At 49.4% G+C, this 17,414-nt stretch overlaps 1 protein-coding gene across 17 annotated transcripts in view; it reads left to right on the top strand.

The window, feature by feature from the left end:
- The window catches only part of MYCBP2 (MYC binding protein 2), a 1,769,078-nt gene that overhangs the window by 867,607 nt on the left and 884,057 nt on the right, over positions 1-17,414 (top strand). For all 17 annotated transcript variants that reach the window (XM_069205243.1, XM_069205245.1, XM_069205247.1 and 14 more), the window contains one exon: positions 8,560-8,678. In XM_069205243.1, the coding sequence (XP_069061344.1) occupies positions 8,560-8,678 (119 nt within the window). The remainder of the gene's footprint in view (positions 1-8,559; positions 8,679-17,414) is intronic.

Here is a 17,414-nt window from a genome sequence, read left to right on the forward strand (position 1 = left end):
CGGGAAACGTGTGTTCTTTAAAAGTTGCTTCTTTGTTGCAAAGATGTTTTCTTCTTTGGAGCAGAGCCGCTGTCCTCAGGAGTTCTTGGTCCTTTTAGATGCAGGGTAGTCCTCTGAGGCTTCAGAGTTTGCTGGACCCTGTGGAACGCGTCGCTGTTGCAGTTTTTCTTGAAGTGGGGAGACAGGCCGGTAGAGCTGGGGCCAAAGCAGTTGGTGTCTCTGTCTTCTCTGCAGGGCTTTCAGGTCAGCAGTCCTTCTTCGTCTTAGGTTGCAGGAATCTATCTTGCTAGGTTCTGGGAGCCCCTAAATACTTGATTTAGGGGTGTGTTTAGGTCTGGGGGTTAGTAGCCAATGGCTACTAGCCCTGAGGGTGGCTACACCCTCTTTGTGCCTCCTCCCTGAGGGGAGGGGTGCACATCCCTAATCCTATTGGGAGAAATCCTCCATCTGCAAGATGGAAGATTTCTAAAAGTCAGAGTCACCTCAGCTCAGGACACCTTAGGGGCTGTCCTGACTGGCCAGTGACTCCTCCTTGTTTTTCTCATTATCTCCTCCGGCCTTGCCGCCAAAAGTGGGGCCGTGGCCGGAGTGGGCAGGCAACTCCACTACCTGGAGTGCCCTGGGGTGCTGTAACAAAGGGGGTGAGTCTTTGAGGCTCACCTCCAGGTGTTACAGTTCCTGCAGGGGGAGGTGAAAAGCACCTCCACCCAGTATAGGCTTTGTTACTAGCCACAGAGTGACAAAGGCACTCTCCCCATGTGGCCAGCAACATGTCTGGTGTGTGGAAGGCTGGCAAAACTAGTCAGCCCACATTGGAAGTCTGGTATGTTTTCAGCGGGCATCTCTAAGATGCCCTCTGGGGTGTATTTCACAATAAAATGTACACTGGCATCAGTGTGCATTTATTGCATTTATTGTGCTGAGAAGTTTGTTCCCAGTTTTCAGTGTAGCCATTATGGTGCTATGGAGTTTGTGTATGACAGACTCCCAGACCATATACTCTTATGGCTACCCTGCACTTACAATGTCTAAGGTTTTGCTTAGACACTGTAGGGGCATAGTGCTCATGCACCTATGCCCTCACCTATGGTATAGTGCACCCTGCGTTAGGGCTGTAAGGCCTGCTAGAGGGGTGACTTATCTATGCCATAGGCAGTGTGAGGTTGGCATGGCACCCTGAGGGGAGTGCCATGTCGACTTAGTCATTTTCTCCCCACCAGCACACACAAGCTGGCAAGCAGTGTGTCTGTGCTGAGTGAGGGGTCTCCAGGGTGGCATAAGACATGCTGCAGCCCTTAGAGACCTTCCCTGGCATCAGGGCCCTTGGTACCAGGGGTAACAGTTACAAGGGACTTACCTAGATGCCAGGGTGTGCCAATTGTGGAAACAAAGGTACAGGTTAGGGAAAGAACATTGGTGCTGGGGCCTAGTTAGCAGGTCTGTCAAAGCAACCACCAGCATCCCAACAAAAGATTAACCAGTTCACTACACCCTACAGCCTCCCGGAGTGATGGAGATGCTCCCGTTGGAGGCCCTGCCCCCGACGGAGTGAATGCTATTCTTCAAGCAATCCAAACTTCGCAACTAGCTGTAGAGACTAAAATTGGGGAAGTGAAAGAGGATGTGGGCCTCATAAGACAAGATCTCAGAAACACGGTGGGTCGCATTCCCACTGTTGAGGCCCGTGTCTCTCAAACAGAAGATGATCCTGCTGACCTCAGGGCCAAAGTAGCCCAATTACAAACTCGCACAGGAGAACTTCACCGACGCGCCGAAGACGCAGAAAACAGCTCCAGACGCAATAACCTTTGCTTCATTGATTTTCCGGAGGGAGCAGAAGACGGCAAGGCCCTTGATTTTTTTGGGGGAGCACTGGATTAAGACCTGGATGCCAGAGCATACTCTCTCACCCTGGTTCGCGGTTGAGCGAGTAGATAGAGCCCTGTCCCCGTGGCCCCATCCCGGCAGACCCAGAAGACCAATAATCGCGCGCTTCTTCAACTTTAAAGATTGAGACAGCATCCTCAGGGAAGCTAGGTGATCCACTGATCTCCGCTGGGACAACAACAAGATTTTAATATTCCCCGACTATACCCGTGAGGTCCAAACCCGACGCCAGTCATACGAACAAGTCAAACATAAACTCCGGGGGATGCAACTCTTGTACATGCTCCTCTTCCCTGCACACCTAAAAGTTATCATGGCTGGCAAAACATACTTTTTCGAGTCACCGGAGGAGGCGTGGGACTGGCTGACAGAGGAAGGCATTGGGAGTCGGAAAGGCCCTCCTGGCCTGGTGAGAAGCTCCTCTGAAAGTGGTCCCGGGCCCGACCAATCTCACAAAGAGACCGCAGACAAACAAGGTCCCGGCAGGGAAGGGGAGAAGAGCCTACGGTGACCGGTGCAGACACTCCGGGAACCAGTTCCACGGTGCGGATGTCGGGCAGCGACAAGTCGAGCCAGTCCCCTGTACTTGGATAACAAGATGATTTTGCTGACGGCGTCTGGTTCTGCAGGATGCCAACACACATAAACTGAAACACATCCACAGATGTCAGTTGATGTAGCGCTCACCACCTGGCTCGCAGAACTCGACTTCTATTGATTAATTGTATAACAATCTGTCTGAATGGAGAGGTCCACCAGTCCACCTTAGTGACAGCCCACCTGGCTGCGTTACCTTGTTTGGGTAGTTGGCCGACAGATGCTTCCGGGGTGGAAGTATGGAGTGGGAGGAGTTGGGGGGTGTGAAGTTAATAATGGGACCTAGTATTGTCGTTTTAATAAGTTTCCTTTTCTGCGTTTATGTTTGTGTTCTTTTCATTTGGTTGGGACGGCTGCCCCTGGGCCCCTTGATGGGCTCCCAATGTCACACTACACCGACACAATGGACATGTGGCCCTCACTGACACAGATTCTATTGTGGAATGTGAACGGCCTTCTGAACAAAATTAAGAGGTCTGCAGTGTTTAGTGCCTTCCGTAGATATGCCCCATCAGTGGTCTTACTACAGGAAACCCACCTGCTTGGCACCATTTGCCCCATGCTTTTGCGAGGGGGATATGATAAGGTCTACCACTCCGGCTTTACACAAGGGTCAAGGGGGGGTTGCTATTCTTCTCCATTGCTCACTAACAATGGTCGTTACCTCTATGAGGTCCGACCCACAGGGGAGGTTTGTGGTGGTGTCTGGATCACTTCACGGATCACCGTGTAACCTTCTGTGCGCCTATGCCCCCCAACCGGATTTGACAATTTCCTGCTAGCACTCCGCTGGGTTCTGGACGGACCTCCCCCAGGGTTCCACTCTATTAGGCGGAGACTTTAATTCCGTCCTGGACCCCAGTCTAGAAGTCTCCGGGACAATATCTCTCGATCTGGGCGGGCCTCGAGCTTGAATGGGTGGGCAGAGAGCCTTGGACTGTGTGAGGTGCGGAGAACCTGGCATCCGAGAACGCGGCAATACACACACATCGGCAGCCCACCAGTCGCATGCTAGAATTTACCTTGTGTTTATGCCTGCACAGGATATCTTGAAGGTCACTGGGGCAGAGATACTACCACGGGGGTCTCGGACCACTCACCAGTGCAGATCAGACTGGGTGGTTCGGACCCGGCCCGACATCCGCTATGGCTTCTAAATGCGTGGCATCTACAGGAGGGCGAATACACCCTAGAACTCAGAGAACATCTTATTCAGTATTTTGAACACAATTTGGGATCGGTGTGGTCTCCGGGCACAGTCTGGGCTGCATGCAAGGCTACCCTTCGGGTTCACCCCAAACACCTTGTTTGTGTCCGGGAGTGCGCCCGAGACGCGCAGGTGACAATACTAGAAACCAAAGCGATATGACTTGAGCGACAAAGCACAAGAGATGCGGCAGCCTCCACTCTAAGGCAACTTACCATGATTAGAGAAGAGATTAACCACCTGGCCCAAGAGTCCGCGAAGCACATTTGGAGAGCGAAAGCAGCCCGGGTATACGATTGGGGGGACAGGAACGGAAAGCTCCTGCACTGGTAGGCCACACGACCACTAGCTGACAGGGTCATTTCCGAGGTCACTGAGTCTGGGGTGCTCGCTAGGTTACCGGGTGACATCGCCCAAAGCTTTGCCTCCTATTACACACAGTTATATGCAAAGCACCCCAGACATCCCGTTGAAAGAGAATCCCCTCTTCTGGAGGACATTGTGCTTCCTAGGATTCCGCGAACAACCAGGGAGATCCTGGATAATGAACTAACCCTTGCAGAGATCGCGGGGCGATAGCCGGCTTTTCATCGGGCAAAACCCCTGGCCCAGACGTTTTCCCGGCGGAGCTCTACCACCGATGTAGTGATATCCTTAGCCCTCACCTCCTTAAAATGTACGAAGAAGCTGAGAAAGAAGGCCACTTCCCCTCCAGGATCGACCAAGCCACTATCGTGGTAATCCCCGAGACCCAGCCTCCGTCGCGCAGCTGCTTGGCATACCGACCCATTTCCCTTTTGAACACCGAGATTAAGGTGTTGTCAACTGTACTCGCCACCAGGTTGAGGCCCGTACTCCCCACATTGGTACACTCAAACCAGTGTGGGTTTATGCCCTCACGCAGTCCAGACACTGTATTAGACGACTGCACGTTGCCTTAGCACACCGTAAGGTCTTGACCTGGTCACCCCTAGCTCTTCTTCTCCTCGATTTCGACAAAGCCAACGACACCGTGGACTGGTCCTACTTGGAACAGGTCCTCCAGGGCAATGGGATTGGGCCTAAGTTCTGTGGCCTTGTAAAATTACTTTACTCCAACCCGACTGCACGAGTCCAAGTAAACGGGGTGGTCTCGGATCCGTTCCCCATACGCCGCGGTACTAGTCAGGGATGCCCTCTATCCCTGTTACTGTTCGCACTTGCGATAGAACCTTTGTCAAAAATACTGAGAGAGGACCACATAATTATCCCTAGTTTTGTATCCCTAAATTTTGTTTTGGGTATACACCCTGATTACCCTTCATCCTCATGCGACCCAGTTCCTCACGATGTGTACCATCCTACCATTGAGTACCCCATTGCAACTGTGCCACCAGATAATATAATTCAAAATCTGGGACAACCAGTTCCCCTTCATCTGTTGTACACGCCGGAGGGTTTCCACTGAGACCCGATTACAACCGCCATCCCAGTAGTGGCTGGTAGAATTTAAAAGTGGTGGGTCATAGGAGCATTTAATGAAGGCTTACGAGCAAGCAAAGCGAAGCGAGTGAGACCGACATTTGAGGGGACTTGGAGGGGTTCGCTCCCCATGAAACTTTTTAACAAATGGTGTGTTTTGGTGTAACCGATAACACAGTTTATAGGCATGCTTTTAGTGTGCTTTCAGGGTAGGAAAGGGAGGCACAAGTGCACACCTGGTTGCCTGGCATGAGGTACAGGAACAAAAGAGTGCCCTGACTGCTCCCCTGGCCCACAGCAAGTTTTAACCTATCTCCATGTTAGTTCCGAGGCAGCATGCGAGGGGACACCGAGGTAGCATACGTTTACATGACGCAGGGACTGGTATCATACCTGTGTAGTTCCAGGGCTCCTGCTGCTTCCGTCACAGCATCCTGGTGAGTTTCCTTACTACCTCCTCAAAGAACATTAAGGCAATCCATGTAGGTAATTTAGTTCCTGTTTCCATTTCATATTTTACTTAGTCTACATCGGCAACCTGATCATGTCAGGGAGTGCATCAAGTCTGCGGTGCGAAAGATGTTGGACCTGGGAGTCATTGAGCCCTCTGACAGCCTCTCGACTAGTCCTGTAGTCCTTGTCCCAAAACCACACTCCCAAAATGGCAAAAAGATTGAGGTTTTGGGTAGACTACAGGGGTCTCAATGCTGTAACTAAAACAGATGCTCATCCTATCCCAAGGGCAGATGAGCTCATTGAAACACTGGCTTCTGCCAAGTATCTGAGCACTTTTGACCTGACTGCTGGCTGTTAGCAGATCAAGTTGTCAAAACTAGTGGGCACTATCATTTCACAGTGATGCCCTTTGGATTGAAGAATGCACCTGCCACATTTCAAAGGCTGGTGAATAAAGTTCTCCAAGGCATGGAAACCGTCAGTGCAGCTTATCTTGAAGATATAGCTGTCTTTAGCTCCACCTGGGAGGGCGACCTGGTCCACTTTGGGAAAGTACTGGAGGCACTGCAGAAAGCAGGCCTCACTATCAAGGCCTCAAAGTGCCAGATAGGGCAGTGCAAAGTGGTTTATCTGTGCCACATAGTAGGTGGAGGCCAGATCCAACCACTACAGGGCAAAATCCAGACCATTCTGGATTGGACTGCCCCTACCACACACACCAAAGTCAGAGCCTTCCTATGTTTGACAGGGTACTAAAGGAGATCCATTAAGAACTAGGGCTCCATTGTAGCCCCTCTAAATGACCTCACCTCTAAAAGAATGTGCAAGAAAGCTCTGTGGACAGTTAGCTGCCAAAAAGATTTTGATGACCTTAAACAGGCTGTGTGCTCTGTTCCTATATTGAGAAGCCCTGACTATTCCAAGCAGTTCATTATGCAGACAGATGCTTCTGAGGTTGGGGTAGGGGCAGTACCCTCTCAACTGAATGAAGAGGGTCCGGATGAACCTGTAGCTTTCATTAGCAGGAGGGTGACCCCCAGGGAAAAGTGTTAGCTATAGAGAGTGAGGCCTTTGCTGTGATATGAGCTTTGAAGAAGCCAAGGCCATACTTATTTGGCACTCACTTCCTTGTTCAGAGAGACCACAAGTCCCTCCTATGGTTAAAACCGAAGAAAGGTGAAAATCCCAAACTTTTGAGGTGGTCTATATCCCTGCAGGGAGTGGAGTATAGAGTGGAACATAGACCTGGGAGTAACCATTCCAATTGAAACAGATGAGTGGTGTCCAGTTTAGTGCCAAAGCAAGGACCGGGGTTACTGCCTGCTGCAAACTGGTTTATTCATGGAGGCCACCAAATGTGTCCTTCAAAGCATACCAGTGGATTGGGGAGGCTAACCCTCCCAAGCCATGTAACTCCTATTTCCTTTGGGAGAGGGTGTTGTCCCCCCTCTCCCAAAGGAAATCCTTTGTTCTTTCTTCCTCTGCCTGAGCTGGTCAAGCAGCAGGAGGGCAGAAACCTGTCTGATGGGTGGCAGCAGCGCAGTTTGCCCTGAAAACCCCAGACGACTGGCAGGAGCAATGTTGGGGATCCTCTAAGGAGCCCCCAGTGTGCATGGAATCATACACCCCACACTGGCAACGGTATTGGGGTAAGATTCCTACATGTTTGATACTAAACATGACCAGGTTCTGAGTTACCTTTATGTAGCTGGACACAGATAGCAGTGGCCTGTGTCCAGTACATGAGTAAAATGGCTGTGCTGCACTTACAAAGTCCAGTGTAATGGAGCTGGACTTTTTAGGGGCACTTCTGCTCATGCAGGGGTGCCTTCACACATAGGTTCCTGTACCCTTCCCTCTGGGCTAGGACCTTCCACAGGGCTGACTTACAATGACCTTGTGCAGTGATCTGTGGTGAAAGGGTGCATGCATCTTTTCACCCAGGCTGCATGGCGTGCCTGCAGACACATTTTGCACGGGCTCCCATGGGTGGTACAAAACATGCTCAGCCCATGGGAAACCCCTGGTGCCCCAATGCCCTGGGTACCTAAGTACCATATACTAGGGACTTATATGAGGGCACCAGTATGCCAATTGTATGGTGTGTAAAGTCCTGAGCAACCATATTTAGAGGAAGAGAGCACATTCAGTGGGGTCCTGGTTAGCAGGATTTCAGTGAAAACAGTCAAAGCATACTGATATCAGGCACAAAGTGGGGGTAACCATGCCAAAAAGAGGGTATTTTCCTACAGCAGCTGTTTGTGACTTTGGCCCGCAGTCATGTCGCCTGAGTGACTACAGAGCAGCCAGTTGGATAGTGTTCTTGATAATCCACTGCTATACTGTCCAAGATAACCAACCTCCATCCGCAATCTGACCACACTCCCATGGGTTTAGGTGATGCCAGTTTCATTCTACAGTCACATAGCTACAGTTGCATGGTGCGGACCTCACATTTGCCTGCTTCCTCTTGGAACAATGCTCATTTTCAACTGGTCGGTTTGCACAACTACTTGATTAAACCTAAGAAGGGCAGTGTTCCCTTTTCTTCCTCACTGTCTAAATATTGGGTGCTGTGAAATCTACCACCAAAGTTGAATAGGGCAAAGAGCTGCGAAATGAGATTAGGGGTTGGGTATCTTTACTGTGATCCTGTTGATGTCAGTTAAGGTTCTTACCCATTAACTGCTCTTCTAGCAACCACTCTGCAGTTGTCTCCTTTGCTCAAAAGAAGAACTGACAAGAACTTGCATATGCACAAGGAAGGGATTGTATTACATAAATCACCTCCGTGCATCCCCCTCAACAGGTATCACGTATCCTTTATATGTACACACGTACACTTAAATCTTTTCATTCTGTCAAACACATGCACGCTTTCGAAATCAATAATATGACTTTGGGCAGTTTGTTTAATTATGAGACAACTAAATGTAATTATTTTGTCCTAGGCAACGAAGCACTGTTTTCTCTGGAGACTGCATCTGACTATGTGAAGGATGAAAAAGCTTGCTTTTATGGTTTCAAGTGTGTAGCTGTTGGATACGAATATTGCCCTGGTGCAGAGGAGGTGAGAATAAGTTACACTTGTTTAGCCAATGTGTCTCGGAAACATAAGAAATCATTCTTGAAAGAATTGCACCTCTTTGATCTCCCCATGACTGAAAGATTTGTGGTGAAAAGCTGCTGAAATCCTCCTTAATTTCCATGTTCAAAATGTTGTCAAATTATAGTTGGCAAGGGCTGGTGCAAGGCTTTTTGACCCCATACCATAGATGAACCAACAATTTCCTGCCTTTTTCCCTGTAGCGGAACCTTATTTATTGCCTCCAGGGAAAATCTGGCACCCTCTTGCTGTTGATAGCTTAAGCATCATTATTGCCTTAATGCAGGATGAGCCCAGCTGCTCGCACCTCAAGCTTACCTACCCACCTTAGAAAGTATGTGACTGATTGCCACACCCTTTTAAAAAACAATGGGTGTTCTTCACTACTACTACAATTTTTAAGATATGTGTTTTATTTATCTTATATTGCTTCTTAGTAATATCTCCCAAACAAAGTGCATTGCAGTCTAGACGAATTAGCATTAGGCTTTTTGTTACTTGTGTTTAATGTATCTGGGAAGAGATCCTTAAAGTGTGTGTGATCACCAGCCGACTAGATTTTATGGAAAGACAATGGAAAAGTGACAGCCTAAACAACCTCTCTGGATTTTCAATGCAAAACAAACAACAACAAAAATCCTAGGAAAAGAGTGTAGGAAGTTGGCTCTGTATGTGCTATTTCAAAGTAAGGAATAGCATGCACAGAGTCCAAGGGTTCCCCTTAGAGGTAAAATAGTGGTAAAAAGAGATAATACTAATGCTCTATTTTGTGGTAGTGTGGTCGAGCAGTAGGCTTATCCAAGGAGTAGTGTTAAGCATTTGTTGTACATACACATAGACAATAAATGAGGTACACACACTCAGAGACAAATCCAGCCAATAGGTTTTGTATAGAAAAATATCTTTTCTTAGGGTATTTTAAGAACCACAGGTTCAAATTTAACATGTAATATCTTGTTTGAAAGGTATTGCAGGTAAGTACATTAGGAACTTTGAATCATTTCAATTGCATGTATACTTTTCAAGTTATTCACAAATAGCTATTTCAAAAGTGGACACTTAGTGCAATTTTCACAGTTCCTGGGGGAGGTAAGTTTTTGTTAGTTTTACCAGGTAAGTAAGACACTTACAGGGTTCAGTTCTTGGTCCAAGGTAGCCCACCGTTGGGGGTTCAGAGCAACCCCAAAGTTACCACACCAGCAGCTCAGGGCCGGTCAGGTGCAGAGTTCAAAGTGGTGCCCAAAACGCATAGGCTATAATGGAGAGAAGGGGGTGCCCCGGTTCCAGTCTGCCAGCAGGTAAGTACATTAGGAACTTTGAATCATTTCAATTGCATGTATACTTTTCAAGTTATTCACAAATAGCTATTTCAAAAGTGGACACTTAGTGCAATTTTCACAGTTCCTGGGGGAGGTAAGTTTTTGTTAGTTTTACCAGGTAAGTAAGACACTTACAGGGTTCAGTTCTTGGTCCAAGGTAGCCCACCGTTGGGGGTTCAGAGCAACCCCAAAGTTACCACACCAGCAGCTCAGGGCCGGTCAGGTGCAGAGTTCAAAGTGGTGCCCAAAACGCATAGGCTATAATGGAGAGAAGGGGGTGCCCCGGTTCCAGTCTGCCAGCAGGTAAGTACATTAGGAACTTTGAATCATTTCAATTGCATGTATACTTTTCAAGTTATTCACAAATAGCTATTTCAAAAGTGGACACTTAGTGCAATTTTCACAGTTCCTGGGGGAGGTAAGTTTTTGTTAGTTTTACCAGGTAAGTAAGACACTTACAGGGTTCAGTTCTTGGTCCAAGGTAGCCCACCGTCGGGGGTTCAGAGCAACCCCAAAGTTACCACACCAGCAGCACAGGGCCGGTCAGGTGCAGAGTTCAAAGTGGTGCCCAAAACGCATAGGCTATAATGGAGAGAAGGGGGTGCCCCGGTTCCAGTCTGCCAGCAGGTAAGTACCCGCGTCTTCGGAGGGCAGACCAGGGGGGTTTTGTAGGGCACCGGGGGGGGACACAAGCCCACACAGAAATTTCACCCTCAGCGGCGCGGGGGCGGCCGGGTGCAGTGTTAGAACAAGCGTCGGGTTCGCAATGGAAGTCAATGAGAGATCAAGGGATCTCTTCAGCGCTGCAGGCAGGCAAGGGGGGGCTTCCTCGGGGAAACCTCCACTTGGGCAAGGAAGAGGGACTCCTGGGGGTCACTTCTGCAGTGAAAGTCCGGTCCTTCAGGTCCTGGGGGCTGCGGGTGCAGGGTCTTTTCCAGGCGTCGGGACTTAGGTTTCAGAGAGTCGCGGTCAGGGGAAGCCTCGGGATTCCCTCTGCAGGCGGCGCTGTGGGGGCTCAGAGGGGACAGGTTTTGGTACTCACAGTCGTAGAGTAGTCCGGGGGTCCTCCCTGAGGTGTTGGTTCTCCACCAGCCGAGTCGGGGTCGCCGGGTGCAGTGTTGCAAGTCTCACGCTTCTTGCGGGGAGATTGCAGGGTTCTTTAAAGCTGCTCCTTTGGATAAAGTTGCAGTCTTTTTGGAGCAGGTCCGCTGTCCTCTGGAGTTTCTTGTCGTCGTCGAAGCAGGGCAGTCCTCAGAAGATTCAGAGGTCGCTGGTCCCTTTGGAAGGCGTCGCTGGAGCAGAGTTCTTTGGAAGGCAGGAGACAGGCCGGTGAGTTTCTGGAGCCAAGGCAGTTGTTGTCTTCTGGTCTTCCTCTGCAGGGGTTTTCAGCTAGGCAGTCCTTCTTCTTGTTGTTGCAGGAATCTAATTTTCTAGGGTTCAGGGTAGCCCTTAAATACTAAATTTAAGGGCGTGTTTAGGTCTGGGGGGTTAGTAGCCAATGGCTACTAGCCCTGAGGGTGGGTACACCCTCTTTGTGCCTCCTCCCAAGGGGAGGGGGTCACAATCCTAACCCTATTGGGGGAATCCTCCATCTGCAAGATGGAGGATTTCTAAAAGTTAGAGTCACCTCAGCTCAGGACACCTTAGGGGCTGTCCTGACTGGCCAGTGACTCCTCCTTGTTATTCTCATTATTTTCTCCGGCCTTGCCGCCAAAAGTGGGGGCCGGGGCCGGAGGGGGCGGGCAACTCCACTAGCTGGAGTGTCCTGCGGTGCTGTGACAAAGGGGTGAGCCTTTGAGGCTCACCGCCAGGTGTTACAGCTCCTGCCTGTGGGAGGTGTTAGCATCTCCACCCAGTGCAGGCTTTGTTACTGGCCTCAGAGTGACAAAGGCACTCTCCCCATGGGGCCAGCAACATGTCTCTAGTGTGGCAGGCTGCTGGAACTAGTCAGCCTACACAGACAGTCGGTTAAGTTTCAGGGGGCACCTCTAAGGTGCCCTCTGGGGTGTATTTTGCAATAAAATGTACACTGGCATCAGTGTGCATTTATTGTGCTGAGAAGTTTGATACCAAACTTCCCAGTTTTCAGTGTAGCCATTATGGTGCTGTGGAGTTCGTGTTTGACAAACTCCCAGACCATATACTCTTATGGCTACCCTGCACTTACAATGTCTAAGGTTTTGTTTAGACACTGTAGGGGTACCATGCTCATGCACTGGTACCCTCACCTATGGTATAGTGCACCCTGCCTTAGGGCTGTAAGGCCTGCTAGAGGGGTGACTGACCTATACTTGCATGGGCAGTGAGAGGCTGGCATGGCACCCTGAGGGGAGTGCCATGTCGACTTACTCGTTTTGTTTTCACTAGCACACACAAGCTGGCATGCAGTGTGTCTGTGCTGAGTGAGAGGCCTCCAGGGTGGCATAAGACATGCTGCAGCCCTTAGAGACCTTCCTTGGCATCAGGGCCCTTGGTACTAGAAGTACCAGTTACAAGGGACTTATCTGGATGCCAGGGTCTGCCAATTGTGGATACAAAAGTACAGGTTAGGGAAAGAACACTGGTGCTGGGGCCTGGTTAGCAGGCCTCAGCACACTTTCAATTGTAAACATAGTGTAAGGAAATGCCTCCTTGGCATGGTTGCCCCCTGACTTTTTGCCTTTGCTGATGCTATGTTTACAATTGAAAGTGTGCTGAGGCCTGCTAACCAGGCCCCAGCACCAGTGTTCCTTCCCTAACTTGTACTTTTGTATCCACAATTGGCAGACCCTGGCATCCAGATAAGTCCCTTGTAACTGGTACCTCTAGTACCAAGGGCCCTGATGCCAAGGAAGGTCTCTAAGGGCTGCAGCATGTCTTATGCCACCCTGGAGACCTCTCACTCAGCACAGACACACTGCTTGCCAGCTTGTGTGTGCTAGTGAGGACAAAACGAGTAAGTCGACATGGCACTCCCCTCAGGGTGCCATGCCAGCCTCTCACTGCCTATGCAGTATAGGTAAGACACCCCTCTAGCAGGCCTTACAGCCCTAAGGCAGGGTGCACTATACCATAGGTGAGGGTACCAGTGCATGAGCATGGTACCCCTACAGTGTCTAAACAAAACCTTAGACATTGTAAGTGCAGGGTAGCCATAAGAGTATATGGTCTGGGAGTCTGTCAAACACGAACTCCACAGCACCATAATGGCTACACTGAAAACTGGGAAGTTTGGTATCAAACTTCTCAGCACAATAAATGCACACTGATGCCAGTGTACATTTTATTGTAAAATACACCCCAGAGGGCACCTTAGAGGTGCCCCCTGACACTTAACCGACTATCTGTGTAGGCTGACTAGTTTTAGCAGCCTGCCACAAACCGAGACATGTTGCTGGCCCCATGGGGAGAGTGCCTTTGTCACTCTGAGGCCAGTAACAAAGCCTGCACTGGGTGGAGATGCTAACACCTCCCCCAGGCAGGAATTGTCACACCTGGCGGTGAGCCTCAAAGGCTCACCTCCTTTGTGCCAACCCAGCAGGACACTCCAGCTAGTGGAGTTGCCCGCCCCCTCCGGCCAGGCCCCACTTTTGGCGGCAAGGCCGGAGAAGATAATGAGAAAAACAAGGAGGAGTCACTGGCCAGTCAGGACAGCCCCTAAGGTGTCCTGACCTGAAGTGACTCTAACTTTTAGAAATCCTCCATCTTGCAGATGGAGGATTCCCCCAATAGGGTTAGGATTGTGACCCCCTCCCCTTGGGAGGAGGCACAAAGAGGGTGTACCCACCCTCAGGGCTAGTAGCCATTGGCTACTAACCCCCCAGACCTAAACACGCCCTTAAATTTAGTATTTAAGGGCTACCCTGAACCCTAGAAAAATTAGATTCCTGCAACTACAAGAAGAAGGACTGCCTAGCTGAAAACCCCTGCAGAGGAAGACCAGAAGACGACAACTGCCTTGGCTCCAGAAACTCACCGGCCTGTCTCCTGCCTTCCAAAGATCCTGCTCCAGCGACGCCTTCCAAAGGGACCAGCGACCTCGACATCCTCTGAGGACTGCCCCTGCTTCGAAAAGACAAGAAACTCCCGAGGACAGCGGACCTGCTCCAAGAAAGGCTGCAACTTTGTTTCCAGCAGCCTTGAAAGAACCCTGCAAGCTCCCCGCAAGAAGCGTGAGACTTGCAACACTGCACCCGGCGACCCCGACTCGGCTGGTGGAGATCCGACACCTCAGGAGGGACCCCAGGACTACTCTGATACTGTGAGTACCAAAACCTGTCCCCCCTGAGCCCCCACAGCGCCGCCTGCAGAGGGAATCCCGAGGCTTCCCCTGACCGCGACTCTTTGAATCCAAAGTCCCGACGCCTGGGAGAGACCCTGCACCCGCAGCCCCCAGGACCTGAAGGACCGGACTTTCACTGGAGAAGTGACCCCCAGGAGTCCCTCTCCCTTGTCCAAGTGGAGGTTTCCCCGAGGAACCCCCCCCTTGCCTGCCTGCAGCGCTGAAGAGATCCCGAGATCTCTCATAGACTAACATTGCGAACCCGACGCCTGTTTCTACAATGCACCCGGCCGCCCCCGCGCCGCTGAGGGTGAAATTTCTGTGTGGGCTTGTGTCCCCCCCGGTGCCCTACAAAACCCCTCTGGTCTGCCCTCCGAAGACGCGGGTACTTACCTGCAAGCAGACCGGAACCGGGGCACCCCCTTCTCTCCATTCTAGCCTATGTGTTTTGGGCACCACTTTGAACTCTGCACCTGACCGGCCCTGAGCTGCTGGTGTGGTGACTTTGGGGTTGCTCTGAACCCCCAACGGTGGGCTACCTTGGACCAAGAACTGAACCCTGTAAGTGTCCTACTTACCTGGTAAAACTAACAAAAACTTACCTCCCCCAGGAACTGTGAAAATTGCACTAAGTGTCCACTTTTAAAACAGCTATTTGTCAATAACTTGAAAAGTATACATGCAATTTTTATGATTTAAAGTTCCTAATGTACTTACCTGCAATACCTTTCAAACAAGATATTACATGTTAAATTTGAACCTGTGGTTCTTAAAATAAACTAAGAAAAGATATTTTTCTATACAAAACCTATTGGCTGGATTTGTCTCTGAGTGTGTGTACCTCATTTATTGCCTATGTGTATGTACAACAAATGCTTAACACTACTCCTTGGATAAGCCTACTGCTCGACCACACTACCACAAAATAGAGCATTAGTATTATCTATTTTTACCACTATTTTACCTCTAAGGGGAACCCTTGGACTCTGTGTATGCTATTCCTTACTTTGAAATAGCACATACAGAGCCAACTTCCTACATTGGTGGATCAGCGGTGGGGTACAAGACTTTGCATTTGCTGGACTACTCAGCCAATACCTGATCACACAACAAATTCCAAAATTGTCATTAGAAATTGATTTTTGCAATTTGAAAAGTTTCTAAATTCTTAAAAGACCTGCTAGGGCCTTGTGTTAGATCCTGTTTAGCATTTCTTTTAGAGTTTAAAAATTTGTAAAAGTTTGAATTAGATTCTAGAACCAGTTGTAGATTCTTAAAAAGTATTCCAACTTTTAGAAGCAAAATGTCTAGCACAGATGTGACTGTGGTGGAACTCGACACCACACCTTACCTCCATCTTAAGATGAGGGAGCTAAGGTCACTCTGTAAAATAAAGAAAATAACAATGGGCTCCAAACCTACCAAAATACAGCTCCAGGAGCTTTTGGCAGAGTTTGAAAAGGCCAACCCCTCTGAGGGTGGCAACTCAGAGGAAGAGGATAGTGACTTGGAGGAAAATTCCCCCCTACCAGTCCTATCTAGGGAGAACAGGGTCCCTCAAACCCTGACTCCTAAAATAATAGTCAGAGATGCTGGTTCCCTCACAGGAGAGACCAACACCTCTGAAATCACTGAGGATAGCCCCAGTGAAGAGGACATCCAGTTAGCCAGGATGGCCAAAAGATTGGCTTTGGAAAGACAGATCCTAGCCATAGAGAGGGAAAGACAAGAGATGGGCCTAGGACCCATCAATGGTGGCAGCAACATAAATAGGGTCAGAGATTCTCCTGACATGTTGAAAATCCCTAAAGGGATTGTAACTAAATATGAAGATGGTGATGACATCACCAAATGGTTCACAGCTTTTGAGAGGGCTTGTGTAACCAGAAAAGTGAACAGATCTCACTGGGGTGCTCTCCTTTGGGAAATGTTCACAGGAAAGTGTAGGGATAGACTCCTCACACTCTCTGGACAAGATGCAGAATCTTATGACCTCATGAGGGGTACCCTGATTGAGGGCTTTGGATTCTCCACTGAGGAGTATAGGATTAGATTCAGGGGGGCTCAAAAATCCTCGAGCTAGACCTGGGTTGACTTTGTAGACTACTCAGTGAAAACACTAGATGGTTGGATTCAAGGCAGTGGTGTAAGTAATTATGATGGGCTGTACAATTTATTTGTGAAAGAACACCTGTTAAGTAATTGTTTCAATGATAAACTGCATCAGCATCTGGTAGACCTAGGACCAATTTCTCCCCAAGAATTGGGAAAGAAGGCGGACCATTGGGTCAAGACAAGGGTGTCCAAGACTTCAACAGGGGTGACCAAAAGAAAGGGGTCACAAAGACTCCCCAGGGGAAGGGTGATGAGACAACCAAAACTAAAAATAGTAAAGAGTCTTCTACAGGCCCCCAAAAACCTGCACAGGAGGGTGGGCCCAGAGCCTCTTCACAAAACAATGGGTACAAGGGTAAAAACTTTGATCCCAAAAAGGCCTGGTGTCATAGCTGTAAACAGCATGGACACCAAACTGGAGACAAGGCCTGTCCCAAGAAAGGTTCCACTCCAAACTCCCATCCAGGTAACACTGGTATGGCTAGTCTCCAAGTGGGATCAACAGTGTGCCCAGAGCAAATCAGGGTCCACACTGAAGCTACTCTAGTTTCTGAGGGTGGGGTGGATTTAGCCACACTAGCTGTCTGGCCGCCTAACATGCAAAAATACAGACAGCAACTCTTAATTAATGGGACTAGAATAGAGGGCCTGAGGGATACAGGTGCCAGTGTCACCATGGTGACAGAGAAACTGGTTTCCCCTGGCCAATACCTGACTGGAAAAACTTACACAGTCACCAACGCTGACAATCATAGAAAAGTACATCCCATGGCAATGGTTACTTTAGAATGGGGAGGGGTCAATGGCCTGAAACAGGTGGTGGTCTCCTCAAATATCCCAGTGGACTGTCTGCTTGGAAATGACCTGGAGTCCTCAGCATGGGCTGAGGTAGAACTAAAAACCCATGCAGCAATGCTGGGTATCCCTGAACTGGTGTGTGTGAAAACAAGAGCACAGTGCAAGGCACAGGGTGAACAAGTAGAGCTGGAGTCTGGAAGAATGGCC

This window comes from Pleurodeles waltl, chromosome 8, assembly GCF_031143425.1.
Source record: "Pleurodeles waltl isolate 20211129_DDA chromosome 8, aPleWal1.hap1.20221129, whole genome shotgun sequence".
NCBI classification, from domain to species: domain Eukaryota; kingdom Metazoa; phylum Chordata; class Amphibia; order Caudata; family Salamandridae; genus Pleurodeles; species Pleurodeles waltl.